General features: G+C 46.3%; 1 protein-coding gene across 1 annotated transcript in view; it reads right to left on the bottom strand.

Annotated features, from left to right (window-relative positions):
- Window positions 1-9592: 9592 nt before the first annotated feature.
- adgrl4 (adhesion G protein-coupled receptor L4) overlaps window positions 9593-17055 on the bottom strand; it is a 191119-nt gene continuing 183656 nt past the window's right edge. The window contains exon 15 of the mRNA XM_085978287.1: window positions 9593-12211. Coding sequence (XP_085834413.1) covers window positions 12149-12211 — 63 coding nt within the window. The 3' untranslated portion in view covers window positions 9593-12148. The remainder of the gene's footprint in view (window positions 12212-17055) is intronic.

The following is a 17055-nucleotide window of genomic DNA, read 5'->3' on the forward strand; positions in this document are numbered from 1 at the left end:
TCCGGTTTCCCGCGCATGCGCAGTGCATGCACGAAACCGGCACTTCCGTTGTGCCTATGGGTGAGTACCCCGTGCGTACTCACCCGTGGGGACCCGAGTTTCTGGGCCGTTATATAAATGCGAGTTCTTTCTTTCTTTCTTTTTACGGACCCCAGTTTGAAATTCTGTGGCATGCAGTTCTCTACCGAGGATATTTTTCATAACACAAAAACAGTTTTAGAAATGAGTTAGTTCATTTTAATTTCAGTTCTTTAAAAATGTGTTGAGGACAAGTGTGATGCGCATCATTTGGCATGTTAAGACATCTCAAGAAATGAGTATTTGACAGCTCAAGGAGCCCATCTAGCAGTGTCGAGGAATTTAAACTTATAGGACTATCAAAGCAGAATGTATTCCAGGACAGCACAATGGGGCACAATCTTAAAATTAGAGCTGGGCCATTCAGGAGTGAAATCAGGAAACACTTTCTCACAAAGTGTAGTGGAAACCTGGGACTCTCTCCCCCAAAAGGCTGAGGATGCTGGGACAATTGAAATTTTCAAGACTTAAGATCGATAGATATTTATAAATACGTGGGGTTACGGGGATAGGGTGGGATATGTGTTGGTGTAGGGGTTACGGGGATCGGGTGGGATATGTGTTGGTGTAGGGGTTACGGGGATCGGGTGGGATATGTGTCGGTGCAGGCTCGATGGGCCGAAATGGCCTCTATCTGCACTGTGGGGTTTCTGTGATTTCTGTCTATGATTAGATAAGGGCACCAAGGGATGTGGCCAAAGGTGGGTAAATGGATTTGAGGTACAGATCAGCCATGATCCGATTTAATGGCGGAACAGGCTTCGAGTGGCTGAATGGCCTACTCCTGTTTTCCTACGTAGGGCAGAATCACAGACATATGGTGAGATTTGAATTCCTTGATTCAACCAAGAGACAGAACAATTTGAAAGACTGTGCAAACGTTGCTGCTTTAGGAAGCTAAAAGACACCAGAGCTGCTTGGAATTCTGTGCGGTCGGCATACTCCAATTGTCTGCAGTATTTTTATCTTTGTTAATATTATTGCAGAGCTGAACCCTTGTCCTAGCTCTGTAACTAAGCACAGAATGCAGCGTCTTCTGGGCTGAGACACTACTGAATCTCTTTCTTCGGTTCTGCTAATGGGATTTTCAGCTTGACAGCTAGAGAAAGTGACATAGGAAACACGCATGTGGTGAACTGAGGGAGCATTTCTTTTTCAATCCAAGATGTGTTGTGAAACAAAAGTGGATCTAACTTCGCTCATACAGACACTTCTAACCTTAATTTCCTCTTGCGGCACACTGCTCATCATTTAAAATGAACCGATTAGCGACTGCCTTAAAACGAAGGACAGAGTAAATTTCAAGGGTAATTCCGTGAGCTAGCAAGGATTGTTGCTCGGAGAATTGTGCCCTAACTTCGAGCCCTCCTCTCTGTGAGCATGGCTTCAATGCTGGAAGTACAGTCTTAACCCTCAAGGTGCCAGCCGTCGCCTAGTGGTAGCACTACCCGCCTCTGAGTCAGTAGGTTGAGGGTTCGGGTCCCACTCCAGAGACTTGCACACATAACCCAGGCTGACACTCCAGTGCAGTGCTTAGGGAGGGCTCCACTGTCGGAGGTGCCGTCTTTCGGATGCGACATTAAACCAAGGCCCCGTCTGCCCTCTCAGACGGACGTAAAAGATCCCACGGTACTATTTCGAAGAAGAACAGGGGAGTGCCCCCTGCTGTCCAGGCCAATATTGATCCCTCAACCAACACTTAATGCAGATTATCTGGTCATTTATTTCATTGCTGTCCGTGGGACCTTCCTGTGCATCAGTTGGCTGCCGTGTTTCATACATTACAACTTCAAAAGTACTTCATTGGCTGTAAAGCACTTTGGGACCTCCTGAGGTCATGAAAGGTGATATATAAATACAAATCTTTCTTTTTAGATGTTAAGATGAGGCCGTGCCCTAGTTCTGGATGTTAAAGATTCTGCCCAATGTTTTTCTCTTAACAATGCTAAAAGCAAATTAACTCCAAATAGTGAGAAGGAGATAGAAGAGCAAATGTAGGCAAATTTCAGAGAAATGTAAAAATAATAGAGCAGTAATAGTAGGGGACTTCAACTACCCTTGTATAGACTGGGGCGGGGGGGGATAGTGTAAAGGGCAATGAAGGTGAAGAGTTCCTAAAATGTGTACAGGAGAACTTTCTTAATCAGTATGATTCTAGCCTAGCGAGGAAGGAAGCAGTGCTGGATCTTGTTTTGGGGAATGAAGGAGGGCAAGTGCGAGAACATCTGGGTAATTGCAATCATAATATAATTAGGTTTAAAGTAGTTGCGGAAAGGGTAAAATAAAAATCAAAGATGAAAATATCGAACTGGAAAAAAGCCAATTTCAGTGATTTGAGAAGGGATCTAGCACAGGTGGACTGGAAACAAAAATTGGCCGAGAAAACAGTAAATGAGCAATGGCAGGCCTTTTAAGATGGAGATACTTTGGGTACAAACCAAACATATTCTCATAAGGAGGAGAGAGAGGGCATCCAAAGCTAGAGCTCCCTGGATGAAAAAGGAATTAAAGGTTAAAATAAAACTCCTAACTCCTAAGGAGTCAAGGACAAAATCAATTCTCACTTGGAGAAACATGGAGGTACGGTCAGCTAGCATGGATTTGTTAAAGGCAAATCGTGCCTGACTAACATGATTGAGTTATTTGATGAAGTAACAGAGAGGGTCGATGAAGGTAGTACAGTAGCTGTTGTATATATGGACTGTCAAAAGCCATTTGATAAAGTACCACATAACAGACTTATTCAAAAAATAGAAGCATATGGAATTAAAGGCACGGTGGTAACTTGGGTACAAGATTGGCTAAGGGATAGGAAGCAGAGAGTAGTGGTAAATGGATAGAAAAACAGAAAATGCTGGAAATACTCAGCAGGTCAGGCAACATCTGTGGAGAGAGAAAAACAGAGTTAACATTTCAGGTAATTGACCTTTCATCAGAACCTTTGCCTTTGTATTAATGGTGAACAGATATTTTTCTGACTGGAGAGAAGTATGCAGTGGGGTCCACCTAGGGTATTGTATTAGGAACATTGCTTTTCTTGTTATATATAAATTATACATGAACTTGGGTATAGGGAGTACAATTTCAAAGTTTGCGGATGAATCACAGAAACCTCACAGTACAGATAGAGGCCATTTCGGCCCATCGAGCCTGCACCGACACATATCCCTCCCAATCCCCGTAACCCCTACACCAACACATATCCCACCCTATCCCCGTAACCCCACGTATTTAATCCCCCTAACACTAAGGGTCAATTTTTTTTTATCATAGCCAATCAACCTAACCTGCACATCTTTGGACTGTGGGAGGAAACCGGAGCACCCGGAGAAAACCCACGCAAACACGGGGAGAATGTACAAGTTCCACACAGACAGTCACCCGAGGCTGGATTCGAACCCAGGTCCCTGGCGCTGTGAGGCAACAGTACTAACCACTATGCCACCATGATACAAAACTTGGCAATGTAGTAAACAGTCACGAGGATAACAGCAGTCTTCAGGAGGACATAGACAGACTGGTAAAATGGGCAGACACATGGCAGATGCAATTTAATGCAGTTAAGTACTTTGGGAGGAACAACATGGAGGGGCAGTGCAATCTAAATGGTACTATTTTGAGGGGGGTGCAAGATCAGAGGGACCTGGGGGTGCATATTCACAAATCTTTGAAGGTGGCAGGACGATTTCATAAGGCAGTTAAGAAAGTGTATGCGATACTTGGCTTTGTAAATAGGGGCATTGAATACAAAAATAAGGAAGTCATGCTAAACATTTACAAATCACTGGTTGGGACTCAGTTGGAGTATTGTGTACAATTCTGGGCACCACTCTTTAGGAAGGATGTCAAGGCCTTGGAGAGGGTACAAAAGGATGATACCAGGAATGATGGACTCCAGTTATGTGGAGAGATTGGAGAAGCTGGGATTGTTTTCCTTAGAGTAGGGAAGGTTAAGGGGAGACCTAATAGAGATATTCAAAATAATGAGGGGTTTTGATAGAGCAAATAGGGAGAAACTGTTTCCTCTGGCAAGTGGGTCAGTAACCAAAGGTTACAGATTTGAAGTAATTGGCAAAAGAACTAGAGGGGAAATGAGGAGAAATTGTTCACACAGAGGATTAAGGTCTGGAATGCACTGCCTGAAAGGGTGGTGGAAGCAGATTCTAGAGGAACTTCCAAATGGTGACCGTTCATTTTTTTATTCGTTTACGGGATATGGGCGTCAGCATTTATTTCCCATCTCTAGTCGCCCTTGAGAAGGTGGTGGTGAGCCACCTTCTTGAACCGCTGCAGTCCGTGTGGTGAAGGTACTCCTGCACTGCTGTTAGGGAGGGAGTTCCAGGATTTTGACCCAGCGATGATGAAGGAGCGGCGATATATGTCCAAGTCAGGATGGTGTGTGACTTGGAGGGGAACTTGGAGGTGGTGGGCAATAAATGCTGACCTTGCCAGCGACGCCCACATCCCATGAACGAATAAAAAAAAAAATTCCATGCCAGGATGGTGTGTGACTTGGAGGGGAACTTAGAGGTGATGGTGTTCCCATGCGCCTGCTGTCCTTGTCCTTCTAGGAGGTAGAGGTCGCGGGTTTGGGAGGTGCTGCCGAAGAAACCTTGGCGAGTTGCTGCAGTGCATCTTGTAGATGGTACACACAGCAGCCATGATGCACTATGGTGGAGGGAGTGAATGTTTAAGGGGCTGGATGGGGTGCCAATCAAGTGGCTATTTTGTCCTTGATCATGTCAAGCTTCTTGAGTGTTGTTGGAGGTGTACTCATCCAGGCAAGTGGGGAGTATTCCAGCACACACCTGACTTGTGCCTTGTAAATAGTGGAAAGGCTTTGGGGAGTCAGGAGGTGAGACACTCGCCACAGAATACCCAGCCTCTGACCTGCTCTTGTAGCCACAGTATTTACGTGGTTGGTCCAGTTAAGTTTCTGGTCAATGGTGACCCCCAGGATGTTGATGGTGGGGGATTCAGCGATGGTAAGGCCATTGAATGTCAAGGGGAGGTGGTTAGACTCTCTCTTGTTGGAGTTGGTCATTGCCTGGCACTTGTGTGGTGCGAATGTTACTTGCCACTTATCAGCCCAAGCCTGAATGTCGTCCAGGTCTTGCTGCATGCAGGTATGGACTGCTTCATTATCTGAGGAGTTGCGAATGGAACTGAACACTGTGCAGTCATCAGCGCACATCCCCACTTCTGACCTTAGGATGGAGGGAAGGTCATTGACGAAGCAGCTGAAGATGGTTAAGCTTAGGACACTGCCCTGAGGAACTCCTGCAATGATGTCCTGGGGTTGAGATGATTGACATCCAACAACCACAACAATCTTCCTTTGTGCTAGGTATGACTCCAGCCAGTGGAGAGTTTTCCCCCGATTCCCCTTGACAAAATTTTACTAGGGCTCCTTGATGCCACACTCAGTCAAATGCTGCCTTGATGTCAAGGGCAGTCACTCTCACCTCACCTCTGGAATTCAGCTCTTTTGTCCATGTTTGGACCAAGGCTGTAATGAGGTCTGGAGCCGAGTGGTCCTGGCGGAACCCAAACTGAGCATCGGTGAGCAGGTTATTGATGAGTAAGTGTCGCTTGATAGCACTGTCGACGACACCTTCCATCACTTTGCTGATGATTGAGAATTGATGATTTATCTTCATAGCTGCAGTCACTATGCTCAAAAGTAATTTATTGCATGCAAAATGTTTTGAGACATTTCCGAGAGATGTGATAAGGCGCTATACATATACTAGTCTTTCTTGCAGAAGTGATGGCATTCTCTTTAGCTTGTGAAAGTATCCTCTATTTTCTACACGTAATATACTAATGGCTGTGGCATGCTGGCAGCTCATTAATAGTTGATCAGATGTGCACAGCTGGTTTGCATCTGTACGTTAATGTCACTCAACATGCTTTATGAATGTGCAGAGGGCAAGAAAGAACTTGCATTTATATAGTGCCTTTCACAACCTCAGGATGTCCCAACATGCTTTACAGCCTAACTTGCACCAATTCCCGTTCGCCAATGACCCCTGTGCGCATTGACCTCCATTGGTACCCGGTTCATCAATGCCACGAATTTAAAATTCTCATCCTCGTGTTCAAATCCCTCCATTGCCTTGCCCCTCCATATCTCTGTAACCTCCTCCAGCCCCTACAATCCTTTGCAATCTCTGCGCGCCTCCAATTCTGGCCTTTCGTGCAACCCCCATTTCTTTCGCCCCGCGCAGTGCTTTCAGCTGTGTAATCCCGGAGCTCTGGAATTCCCACCCTAAACCTCTCCCTCCTCTTGTTCCTTAAAACCTACCTCTTTGACCAAGCTTTTAGTCCTAATATGTGGCTCGGGGGCAAATTATGTCTGATTACACTCCTGTGAAGCACCTTGGGGCATTTTACTACGATAAAGGCGCCATATAAATGTGAGTTGTTGTTGTTGTTTTTGTTGTAATTTCTTGTCCTGTTGAAGACAATGGGAGCTCATGCCTTCTTGCACACTTCGGTATCAGCTCGGCCCAGTTGGTAGCGCTATCGTTGCTGCAGCATAAGACCTGAGCACATCTTTCAGGTTGACAGTCCAACGCAATACTGAGGGAGTGCTGCTTCACTGCAGGTGCTCTCCTAAGACATAAAACCAAGGTCAGGCAGACCTTGAAGAGCCAATGGCACTATTGGAGGAAGATCAGAGAGTTCTCCCAGTGTCCTGGCCTACTGTCCTCCCTCAACCAACACCACCACAAACAGAAGAACTGGTCATTTGCTGCTTGCTGTGCACAAATTGGCTGCCACACTTGCCTACAAGTATTACTCCAAAGAGAATTCACTGTATGAAGTGCTTTATGATATTTCGATGGCACAGTACAGAGCCATATAAATGCTAACATTTATTTTTTTTCAATAATTTTCATTATTAATTAGTGCGGCCACACGAACGAATGCTGATAGCAATTATTAATCTTAACTATTTAGGTCTTATAAATGTACCACTAGTTTTTATACAGAAATACATCTTTCAAAATACATCTCTATCTATTTTATATACACGCATAGTGAGAGATATCCCTGAACACTCACGCCTGGTGGCTCGTGAGTCTTTGCAGCCTTATTCTGATTTGAGCCTTTTAAAGGAAATGAGTTCAGCATAATTTGTCCCTGGTTTGACAGCCTCAGTTTTGAAAGGTAAATTCAGACAGCACCAGACGCTCAACTCCCACCATCCAGGGTTCTGAATAAAATATAGTACTTGTGCTCTGAACCTGTGCTGCAGTAGCTAACTCGAATTGTTGCTAGCTGGAATCGCTATTGAAAAACAAGAACTCACAGTTGTATGGAGCTCGGGATGTTCCAAAGTGCTTTGCAGCCAATGAACTACTTTTTCAAGCGTAGTCACTGTTGCAATGTAAAAAACGCAGCAGCCAATTTGTGCACAGCAAGGTCCCACTGTCAGCAATGAGATAACGACCAGATACAGGAAACTTTGGTTTATCCGGAGGTTAACTGTCCGGAATGCTCGAGCCACCGGCAAAAATCAGGAGCCGTTTCGTTAGTTTTTTTTTCTTTTCGTTGCTTTTTTTTCACCAGTCAGGCTCTGCAAGGTCTCGCTGAAGCTGTTGCTAAGCTACAGAGACGCTTGCAAGGTACGGCCGACTGTTTAGAAGCTGTTGAGGGTTTGTTGCCAGATACGGAGCTCAAAATCTCCGTATGTTTCAACATTAGCGCTGGTTTGTCCGGCAGTTTTGATGGGACGGCAACAGCTCGGTCCTGTCGGTGCCGGATAGCACAAAGTTTCCTGTCATCTGTTTTAGGTGTTTAGGCCTATATTCTCTAGAGTTTAGAAGAATGAGAGGTGATCTCATTGAAACACACAAAATTCTTACAGGGCTTGACAGGGTAGATGCAGGGAGGATGTTTCCCCTGGCTGGGGGAGTCTAGAACCAGGGGTCACAGTCTCAGAATAAGAGGTCGGCCATTTAGGGCTAAGATGAGGAGAAATGTCTTCACTCCGAGGGTGGTGAATCTTTGGAATTCTCTACCCCAGAGGGCTGTGGAGGCTCAGTCGTTGAGTGTATTCAAGACAGAGATCGATAGATTTTTGAATATTAAGGGAATCAAGGGATATGGGGATAGTGCAGGAAAGTGGAGTTGAGGTAGAAGATCAGCCATGATCTTATTGAATGGCGGAGCAGGCTCGAAGGACCGAATGGCCTACTCCTGCTCCTATTTCTTATGTTATGTTTGTTGAGTTAACACCAGGGTGAACTCCCCAGCTCTTTTTCCAAATAATGCCATGGGATCTTCTACGTCCACCTGAGAGAGCAGACGGGGCCTCGGTTTAACGTCTCATCCAAAAAAACGGTTCCTCCAACAGTGGTGCACTCCCTCAGTGCAGCAATGGGAGTGTCAGCCTGGATTTTGTGCTCAAGTCTCTGGAACCCACAATCCTCTGACTCAGAAACAAGTGCGCTGCCCACTGAGCCAAGGCTGACGGCTGCTGTGTGTCGCAACTGAGTCAGCTGTTGTGAGCAAGACTTATATTTGACTTATCAAGGGCACCGGATTTTTTTTTTAAATTGTAGCTAAATTGGCCTCCTCCATTCACAAGGACATTCCGACCCATTTTCAGAGTTTGCATAACCAGTGGCGAGTCTCGTGTCCCTCACCCCACCAGCCACCCCCCCCCACCCCCATCCTGGGCATACGCAAGGAAATCGCAGGCGGCATGCTCAGGATGTTCTGAAGTGACAACGCTAATCGACCTGATCGGTCTTGTTGGCCCATGGACACCTCACCTGAATGGCCATTCCCTGGGCGTTTATTCCCAGCATTTAATGCCCTTCCCTAGTTGCTCTGCCATGCAGTGGTGGTGAGCTGGCTGCAGTCCGTGTGGTGAAGGGACTCCCACAGTGCTGCTAGGTAGGGAAATCCAGGATTTTGACCCATCAACGATGAAGGAACGAAAGCCTGCATGCTGCAGTACAATCTCGAAGCAATTTTTTCCAGCCTCTATCCTTGTCAAACAAGGTTGCTCTGCAAAGCAGCCACCAGTGATTTAGATATGCCTTCAGCTCTGCGATTCAGCAACCGTAGTGAATGGAATAAATTATGCAAAACAGTTTTATTGCTATTTACATGGATTGCACAAGAAACCAATTTCATATCTTTAATTAAAAGCATAAATGGAAACGAGCCTGATTTTTTTTTGCAGAGAATTCCTCGGTTTCCAGAGAAATATATTTACACTATAAAACCCTTCACCAAAATACCAATCAGTTGAATCCCTTTATAACAAAATCTAATGTTCCAAGCCTCTCATTAAGCTCTGGCCTTTTCCCTCACCTTAGTTGAAACACTATTGCAGTGACCTCGGCCTTTGACAAATCGAGTCCTTGATAAGAGGATCTACTTTGCAGATCCACAAGATTCAGTGTTGTCAAGTTACATCTCCGTGGAATAAAATAGTTTGACATTTAACTGATACAGACCAGTGTTACATTTACTAAAGTAAGTGTTTTTGACACAGAGTTATAAAAGTTTTATTTGGTTATGAATATAAAAACATGTCTTGAAATGGATTACATCTTTAATTGAAATTCATGGGGAATTACACTAAAGTAACAGATTGAACCATATAGCTACAGTACTCCCATTGGCACACTCAGTGGAAAGCCATGGGACTTGATGTATGAGCTAATCATCTCTAGGATGGGTAAAACAAACGGACCCACATTGTAGCAATGTTTCTGCCTCATGGCTGCTTGCCTGCTTGGCTCAGTTGGTAACACTTTTTTTGGCTTTGGATCAATGGGTAGTGGGTTCGAAGTTGAGGTCATAATCTGGGCTGACACCCGGGTGCTGCATTGTCATTTGCCTATTCAGGCAGAAGTAAAGTGTCCCGGTGACCTGGCCAGCCTTTATCCCTCAACCAGTACTAACCAAACAATAAGGCGGATTACCATCTCATAGCTGTTGGTGGCAGGTTACTGGTGCAGAATGGCCGCCACATTTGCCGACATAACGACAGCGATGGAATTGTATAATCCATCGTAGCTCATCCTGATGAAGTGTCTTACCTTCCTGCTGTATTTTAGTCGCTGTCTGTCCTTGCTACTCATTGGAAGACCCAATGCCACAATCTAATCTAAAACTTAATCCATTTTTTTTCCTGCTGTGTCCTTCTTCCACAAGACCTCTACACATTTCACCCTAAGTTGGAAAGGCAGGATAGGGGCCAAACGGTGGGCATCTCCACGACTGCCAGTGGGGGCCCATGACTAGGTAATGGGAGATAAGCCGGTAGCATGACATGCAGAGTAATATCAGTAGATTGCTTGGTCGGTAGATTAAAAAAAAAAAATCATTTTCGGGATATGGGCATCGCCAGCAAGGCTGACATTTATTGCCCATCTCTATTTGCCCCAGAGAAGTTGGTGGTGAGCCGCCTTCTTGAACTGCTGTAGTCCATGTGGTGAAGGTGCTCCCACAGTGCTGGTGAGACTAATCTAGCAGATAGGGGAATGGTTGCATCGCGATTATGTCACTGGACTAGTAATCCAGCAGGACTGGACCAATGATCCGTAAGACATGAGTTCAAATCCCAAATGGGGAATTTAATTAAATAAATTTGTAATGAAAAGCTAGTACTAGTAATGGTGACCATGAAACTACCGGATTGTCATAAAAACCCATCTGGTTCACTAATGTCCTTTAGGGAAGGAAATCTGCTGTCCTTACCCGGTCTGGCCTATATATGACTCCAGACCCACAGCAATGTGGTTGACTCTTAACTGCTCTCTGAATTGGCCTAGCAAGCCGCTCAGTTGCATAAGGTGGCTCTCCACCACCTTCTCGAGGGCAACTAGGGATGGGCAATAAATGCTGGCCTTGCCAGCGACGCCCACATCCCAGTGAATGATTTAAAAAAAAGGCTAATCTAGCAACCTGGGGAAAACACTGGACCAGGGTCAAGTGGCAGGTTGTCCTAGGACCCCAAACCACTTGACGGAACAAAGAACTTGCTATCCTGTATCTTATTACTCCTGTGTAAAAGAGCATCCTTCTGCGCTATCTTTGTGAAGAAACAAGTTTCCACGAATCTCCGGCCCACATTCATTCAATCTTTGTATTAACACGGGTTTTGAACAAGGTCCAATTAATTTCCTCTCCTTACTTTAGACAAGCAGACACCTGTGGGGGGGGGGGGGGTGGGGGTGGGGGGTGAAATTCCTTGTTTAATGAAAAGCGGGAGAAGGTCCGTAACTAACTGTTCTCAAAAACTGCACGCTTCAGAGCTAGTACGATAGCAAAATACCGCGGATGCTGGAAATCCAAAATAACAACAGAAAATGCTGGAAAAACTCAGCAGGCCAGGCAACATCCGTGGAGAGAAAATAGTCAACGTTTTGAGTCAAACTCTTTGTCAAGACTGGAAAGGCACAGGAAATGAAATAGATTGAAAGGCCAGGCTGGGAGAGAACAAAAGAGAAATGAAGAGACATTAAGAGGTATTCAGAATGAGAGGTGATGGTGATAGGACTAGAGCTACACGTTTCTAAGTGCGACTAAGGAGAAAAACAGGTGTTGTCCCCTTTTTCATTATGAGAGGAATTTCATTCCTGAAAATATTGAAATGCAAACCTCGAAGTTACTGTTGACTGTCCTGCCGGATGAGTGCTTCCTGCGTTTAAGATGACATTCCTCGGTCTTACTGAGGGGTTCTTTTGATGGCGAAATTGTTTTACCACCTCCGTTAAGAAAGTGGGCTGAGGAACATCGCAGCAACACGCTCAGCTTTTGTCTGCTATTGCCACAAACAATCTAAGCCATGTGAACAAATTTAGAAGCTGGAGGAGGAAAACGGGTGAAAATGGCGACCTGTTGATTTGTAAGTGTTCTAAGGAATTCCTGCAAGCACCTCCCCATCCGCCCCCCACCCCACCAGCCCACCCCACAATGTACAGCTTTAAATAAATTATAATCATAACCCATCAACATCGCTTGTGGCTCTTCTGAAATGCAGTCTTTCTTCCCTTTGTCTTCTTCCGTTTCAGCTCCGTCTCACATCCTCAAATCCACTTCATCTCAGGCACCCAAAGCAACAGGGCACGTTTTTAAATAACCTGTAGTACTCTTTCTGGATCTGTCAGATAAATTCACAAAGAGAAATGAATTCCACAAATTATTTAATGTGCGTTTTCAAGACACAAAGTGTGACAGAAATAGAATCATGGCATCTTACAGCGTCAGCTCATTGTGCCCGCGTCAGCCCCTTTGGCAGAGCTATCCAGTACCCCAGGGTAGATTTTCCTTAAGCTGTCGGGAAGGAGGCGAGACTACAACTTTCGGGTTTTAGTCTGGCCTACATCGACGTCCGGCCAATCCACGTGATTTTAACTTGATTGATCTTGTTGAGCCCGCCCAGCAGGCTCAGCAGGCCAATTAAGGGCCACCCGGCAACAGGTGACGTCACAGACTGAAATTTCATCTGTCAAGAGTTTTTGACAGATGAAATATCCGTGTTTCACAGCTGTTTGAAGCTGTCAAACACTGACAGTCTGACTTCTAACCTGAGTCCTTTTACGCCGACTCAGTTAGAAATCTCACCGGCACTGAAAGCTGAAGGCTGTCACTTTTGACAGATCGCAGCCATTTTGCTTTCAGTGCCGGCTGAGTGATGGACTCCCGAAACCTAGAGGAAGAAAGGCTGTTAAGGTAAGTACAGGTAATTTAACTTCTTTACACACTTTAGACACACCAAACACACTTACCTTTGCACTTATGCACCCATCACTCACCTGAACACCGACATCGCGACCCCTCCAGGCCCTTCAACCCGACGGCCCGCCTGCTCTAACCTGGCGTGGTTTGGAGCCATCGGGAATCCCACACGACACCCCTCAAAATAGGGATTAGGCTAAAAGCTGCCTGTTAACTACCTGTTACAGGCAGTTAATTGGCACTAATCCCTTCCCGGCGGGTCCCAGTGCGGGGCGGGTACCCGCCTCCCTTGAAACTTACGTGGAGGCGGGTTTTGGGCGGGATGGTGTCGGGACCCCCGAATTCGGGATTTTTGCCCCCCCGCACACCTGAAAGCCCACCTCACGGCACACTGAAAATCTGGCCCAAAGAGTGTGATTGCCTCGCTGAGGGTCTGACGTCACTGTACTCTGGAATTGTATTGCCACTTTTGTGCATTGGGCCGTATAACTACATAATTCGATAGTAAGGTTGGTGGTACCTTTGTCTGCTCACCTAACTGGAGCAATTGTTGATTATCATTCGGGATTTCCCCCCCCCCCACACGCCTGAAACCCCGCCTGATGGCTCCAGGAAAATCTACCCCCCCCGTTTCCTATATGACAACAGCGACAACACTTCAAGCACTTCATTGGCTGAAAAGCACTTTAGGATGTCCCGAGGTCGTGAAAGGCGCTATAGAAATGCAAGTGTTTCTTGGCCACTGCTCCACATTGCTGCTGGACTACTTCATTATTCTTTAAGTTGGCTCAGTATTATAGAAGCATACAGCACAGAAGGAGGTCATTTGGCCGATCGTGCCTGTGCCGGCTCTTTGAAAGAGCTCTCCGATTAGTCCCACTCCCCCAGCTCTTTCCCCGTGGCCCTGCAAATGTTTTCCTTTTCAAATATTTATCCAATTCCCTTTTGAAAGATACTATTGAATCTGCTTCCACCGCCCTTTCAGGCAGTGCATTCCGGATCGTAACAGCTCGCTACGTAAAAGAAATTCTCCTCATATTCCCCCCTGGCTCTTTTGCAATACAAGGTCTGCTTTATCACAATTGATAATTGTGGCAGAGACATTTGGGTAAATTCATCGATCTTGCACCTCTCAAAGGGAGGGTAGTTCAGAGAATGAGAATCGACACTATAATTCTGCAGCCCTGCCTCCAAACCACCCCTTCCATTGACAGCACGGGGTCGGTCGATGAATACACCCTTACATAATTTAAAATGAGATTGGAGAAGTAGACAAATTATGGGGTATAGTTAATACGGAGGAAAACAGCGACAAAATACACGAAGATGTCAATAAACTTGCACAATAGGTGTGTAAATGTCAACTTGATTTCAGTGTAGAAAAGTGTGAGCTGGTGTATTTTAGTCGGAGAAATTAAGAGGCCACACACTCCTTGGAAAATAAGGCCCCGATATTTACAGTGAGGCGGGAAGGGTGCACGGGAGGCCGAAAATGGCCGACAAACCCGACAAGGCCAGGGGTGTAGCGGCGCTGCCGTTAAGTTCGTTTTATTGTTCCGGCAGCTGGCCAAATTGACAGCCTAGCCGGCAGCTGGGAGGAAATACCAACAGCAAGTGGTCGCAGCCGAGAAGGGGGGGCGGGGAGGGGGGTGGGAGGGGGGTGGAGAGAGGCCGAAGGCTTCCTTGAGGAGCCGAGGGGAGAGCACTTCTCCGCCTCCTGGCCAACAAGGAGTGCTGGAATAGGCACTTACCTTGTGGAGCCGGCAGCGGTGAATTTTAAATTGGGCGCCCACTTGCACTGATGGAGCCCAATTTAATTATGTTAATGAAGTGTCCTGCCTCTCGATGGCAGGACACACTGAAGCCACGATATCCACCGCTGTAAAAAAGGCATTTGGCGTGGGCACGGAGTGTTGGGTTCGTAAGAAGGCGCTAACGGGGCACAAAGCAACTAGCCAATGCCTGCCGCGAAATTCAGCGGGAGGTTAGCGGTAGTGGTAACCGTTAGCACCCCGCGGCGCTGCGCCGCCGGCAATGACATCATCACCATGTGCAGCGCCCCGCTCACACCCCGGCCACGATCTTCGCGAGCGCCCCCTGACTTACAGCCGGACGCTATGTCCGGCGGGGTCAGGGGGGCCTACCTGCAGCTGGGGCGGCGCAAATTAAAGGGGAGGTGCCGGGCGGCCATCTTTGTTGCTGGTCGCCTGCAAGCACATGCCCCCTCTGCCGTCCCCGGCCTCCTCTGAAGCCCCCCCCCCCCCCCGCGGAGTGCCGGCTGCGCTCCGTGAGCCTGGCACTTCTCTTGAGTGCCGGGCTCTTTTACCGGCACTCCGATCCTTGGTGGCCCAGCTGGGCCCCGGGTCGCGCTGCGCTAGACCCCTACCCTTTAATAAGGGGAGGAAGGCCTGCAGTAGCGCCGCGATATTCACTAGCAACGCCGCAAGAGGGAAGCAGGCGCATCCAGTAGTATCCACCCCGCTTCCCTCTTGGGGCGCTACTGGTGAATTTCAGCCGTGGGGGCGCTAATTTTTTTTGGGAGCTGAAAGTAGCACCCCGTTGAAGTTAGCGTCCCAAAGGGGGCGCGACTCAATTTTCCCCCCTAAGTGGGTTAGAGAAGCAAAGGGATCTGGGGGAGAGACTCACAAATCATTAAAAGTAGCGACACATAAGGCCATAAAAAATGCAAATAAAGCACTGGGGATCATGTCTGGACGGATGGAACAGAAAAGCAGGCAAGTTATGTTAAACGTGCGTAGAATCTTGGTTAGACCATTCCTGCACGGTTCTGGTCTCCATATTATAAAAAGGATATAGACTTACTGGAGCAGATGCAAAAAAGGTTTACAAGGATGATACCAGAACTGACAGGTTATAACTATCAGAAAGACTGAACAGGATAAGAACATAAGAACATAAGAAATAGGAGCAGGAGTAGGCCTTACGGCCCCTCGGGCCTGCTCCGCCATTCAATAGGATCATGGCTGATCTGAATCTAGACTCACGTCCACTTCCCTGCCCTCTCCCCGTAACCCCTAATTCCCTTATCTGCTAGGAAAATGTCTATCTCCATTTTAAATTTATTTAATGTTCTTTAGAAAAGAGAAGGCTGAGTGGTGACCTGATAGAGGTCTTTAAAATTATGAAGGGGTTTGTTAGGTAGATGCAGAGAGATGTTTCCACTTGTGCGGTGACCAAAACTAGGGGCCATCAATCTAAGATAGTCACTAATAAATCCAATAGGGAATTTAGGAGAAACTTCTTTACCCAGAGAATGGTGAGAATGAGGAACTTGCTGCCACAGGGAGTAGTTGAGGCGAATGGCATAGATGTGTTTAAGGGAAAGTTAGATAAGCACATGAGGGAGAAATGCTGATAGGGTGAGATGAAGGAAGGTGGGAGGAGGCTCGTGTGGAGCATAAATGCCGGCACGGACCAGGTGGGCCGAATGGCCTGTTTCTGTGCTGTAGACTCGATGTAATTCTGTGTGTAGATAGCTGCATTTGAAGAGCTAGCTCAGGGAGACATGCAATAGCCAGACTGGCCTCTTTCTGTGCTGTAATTTCTATGAATTTATGATTGACATTTATAGACAGGTTAATGAAGTGTCCTCAGTGTTTAAAATGCAACAGCTGAATTTCGAAGTGAAGTGTTAAGTGACTGGGTTGACATGAGGAAAATGAGCCACAAAACTGAGAAGAAAATTGATAGTATTGATTAAAGGGGTAACGTCTAAAAATATCAATTACAGAGTTAGCGTGTCATGTGCTCATACTCTTTGACCTTGCCCCAGTATGGACGACGAAACTTTTCGCTCACCATAATTGGTTATCTCCACTCTGCAGCATGAAAAGAAATGTCGACAAGCTCAGCTAATGTTGACACATACCTTTCCAAATCAATAACCTTTAAACATCAGCAGAATGTATATTATGTGCCAAAATCCATCAGGAAGTCCTTGCTAAATGAGAGCCATAATGAGGACAAAAGTGATACGAGAAGGGTGATTTCAAATCTATTTACTATTTAGTTTTCTGCCTGAATGATCTTGCCACAAACTATTACCTCAAGGTTAACCTTAAGCAATTCACCTTTAGGGCGAATTAAAACACACGTTTAACCCAGTCAATGGAGTAAGGATGTGCTGGGGCAAGGTACGAAAAGGTTGAATACAGAGACCTAAGAGAGAAACCACAGTCGGGATCAGAGGTGCAGGGGGATAACTAGGCTGATGTCACTCGAAGACAAACACCTTGCAATCGTGTT

Source organism: Somniosus microcephalus, chromosome 3 (genome assembly GCF_052327205.1).
Source record: "Somniosus microcephalus isolate GS21.2 chromosome 3, FLI_Smic_1.0, whole genome shotgun sequence".
NCBI classification, from domain to species: domain Eukaryota; kingdom Metazoa; phylum Chordata; class Chondrichthyes; order Squaliformes; family Somniosidae; genus Somniosus; species Somniosus microcephalus.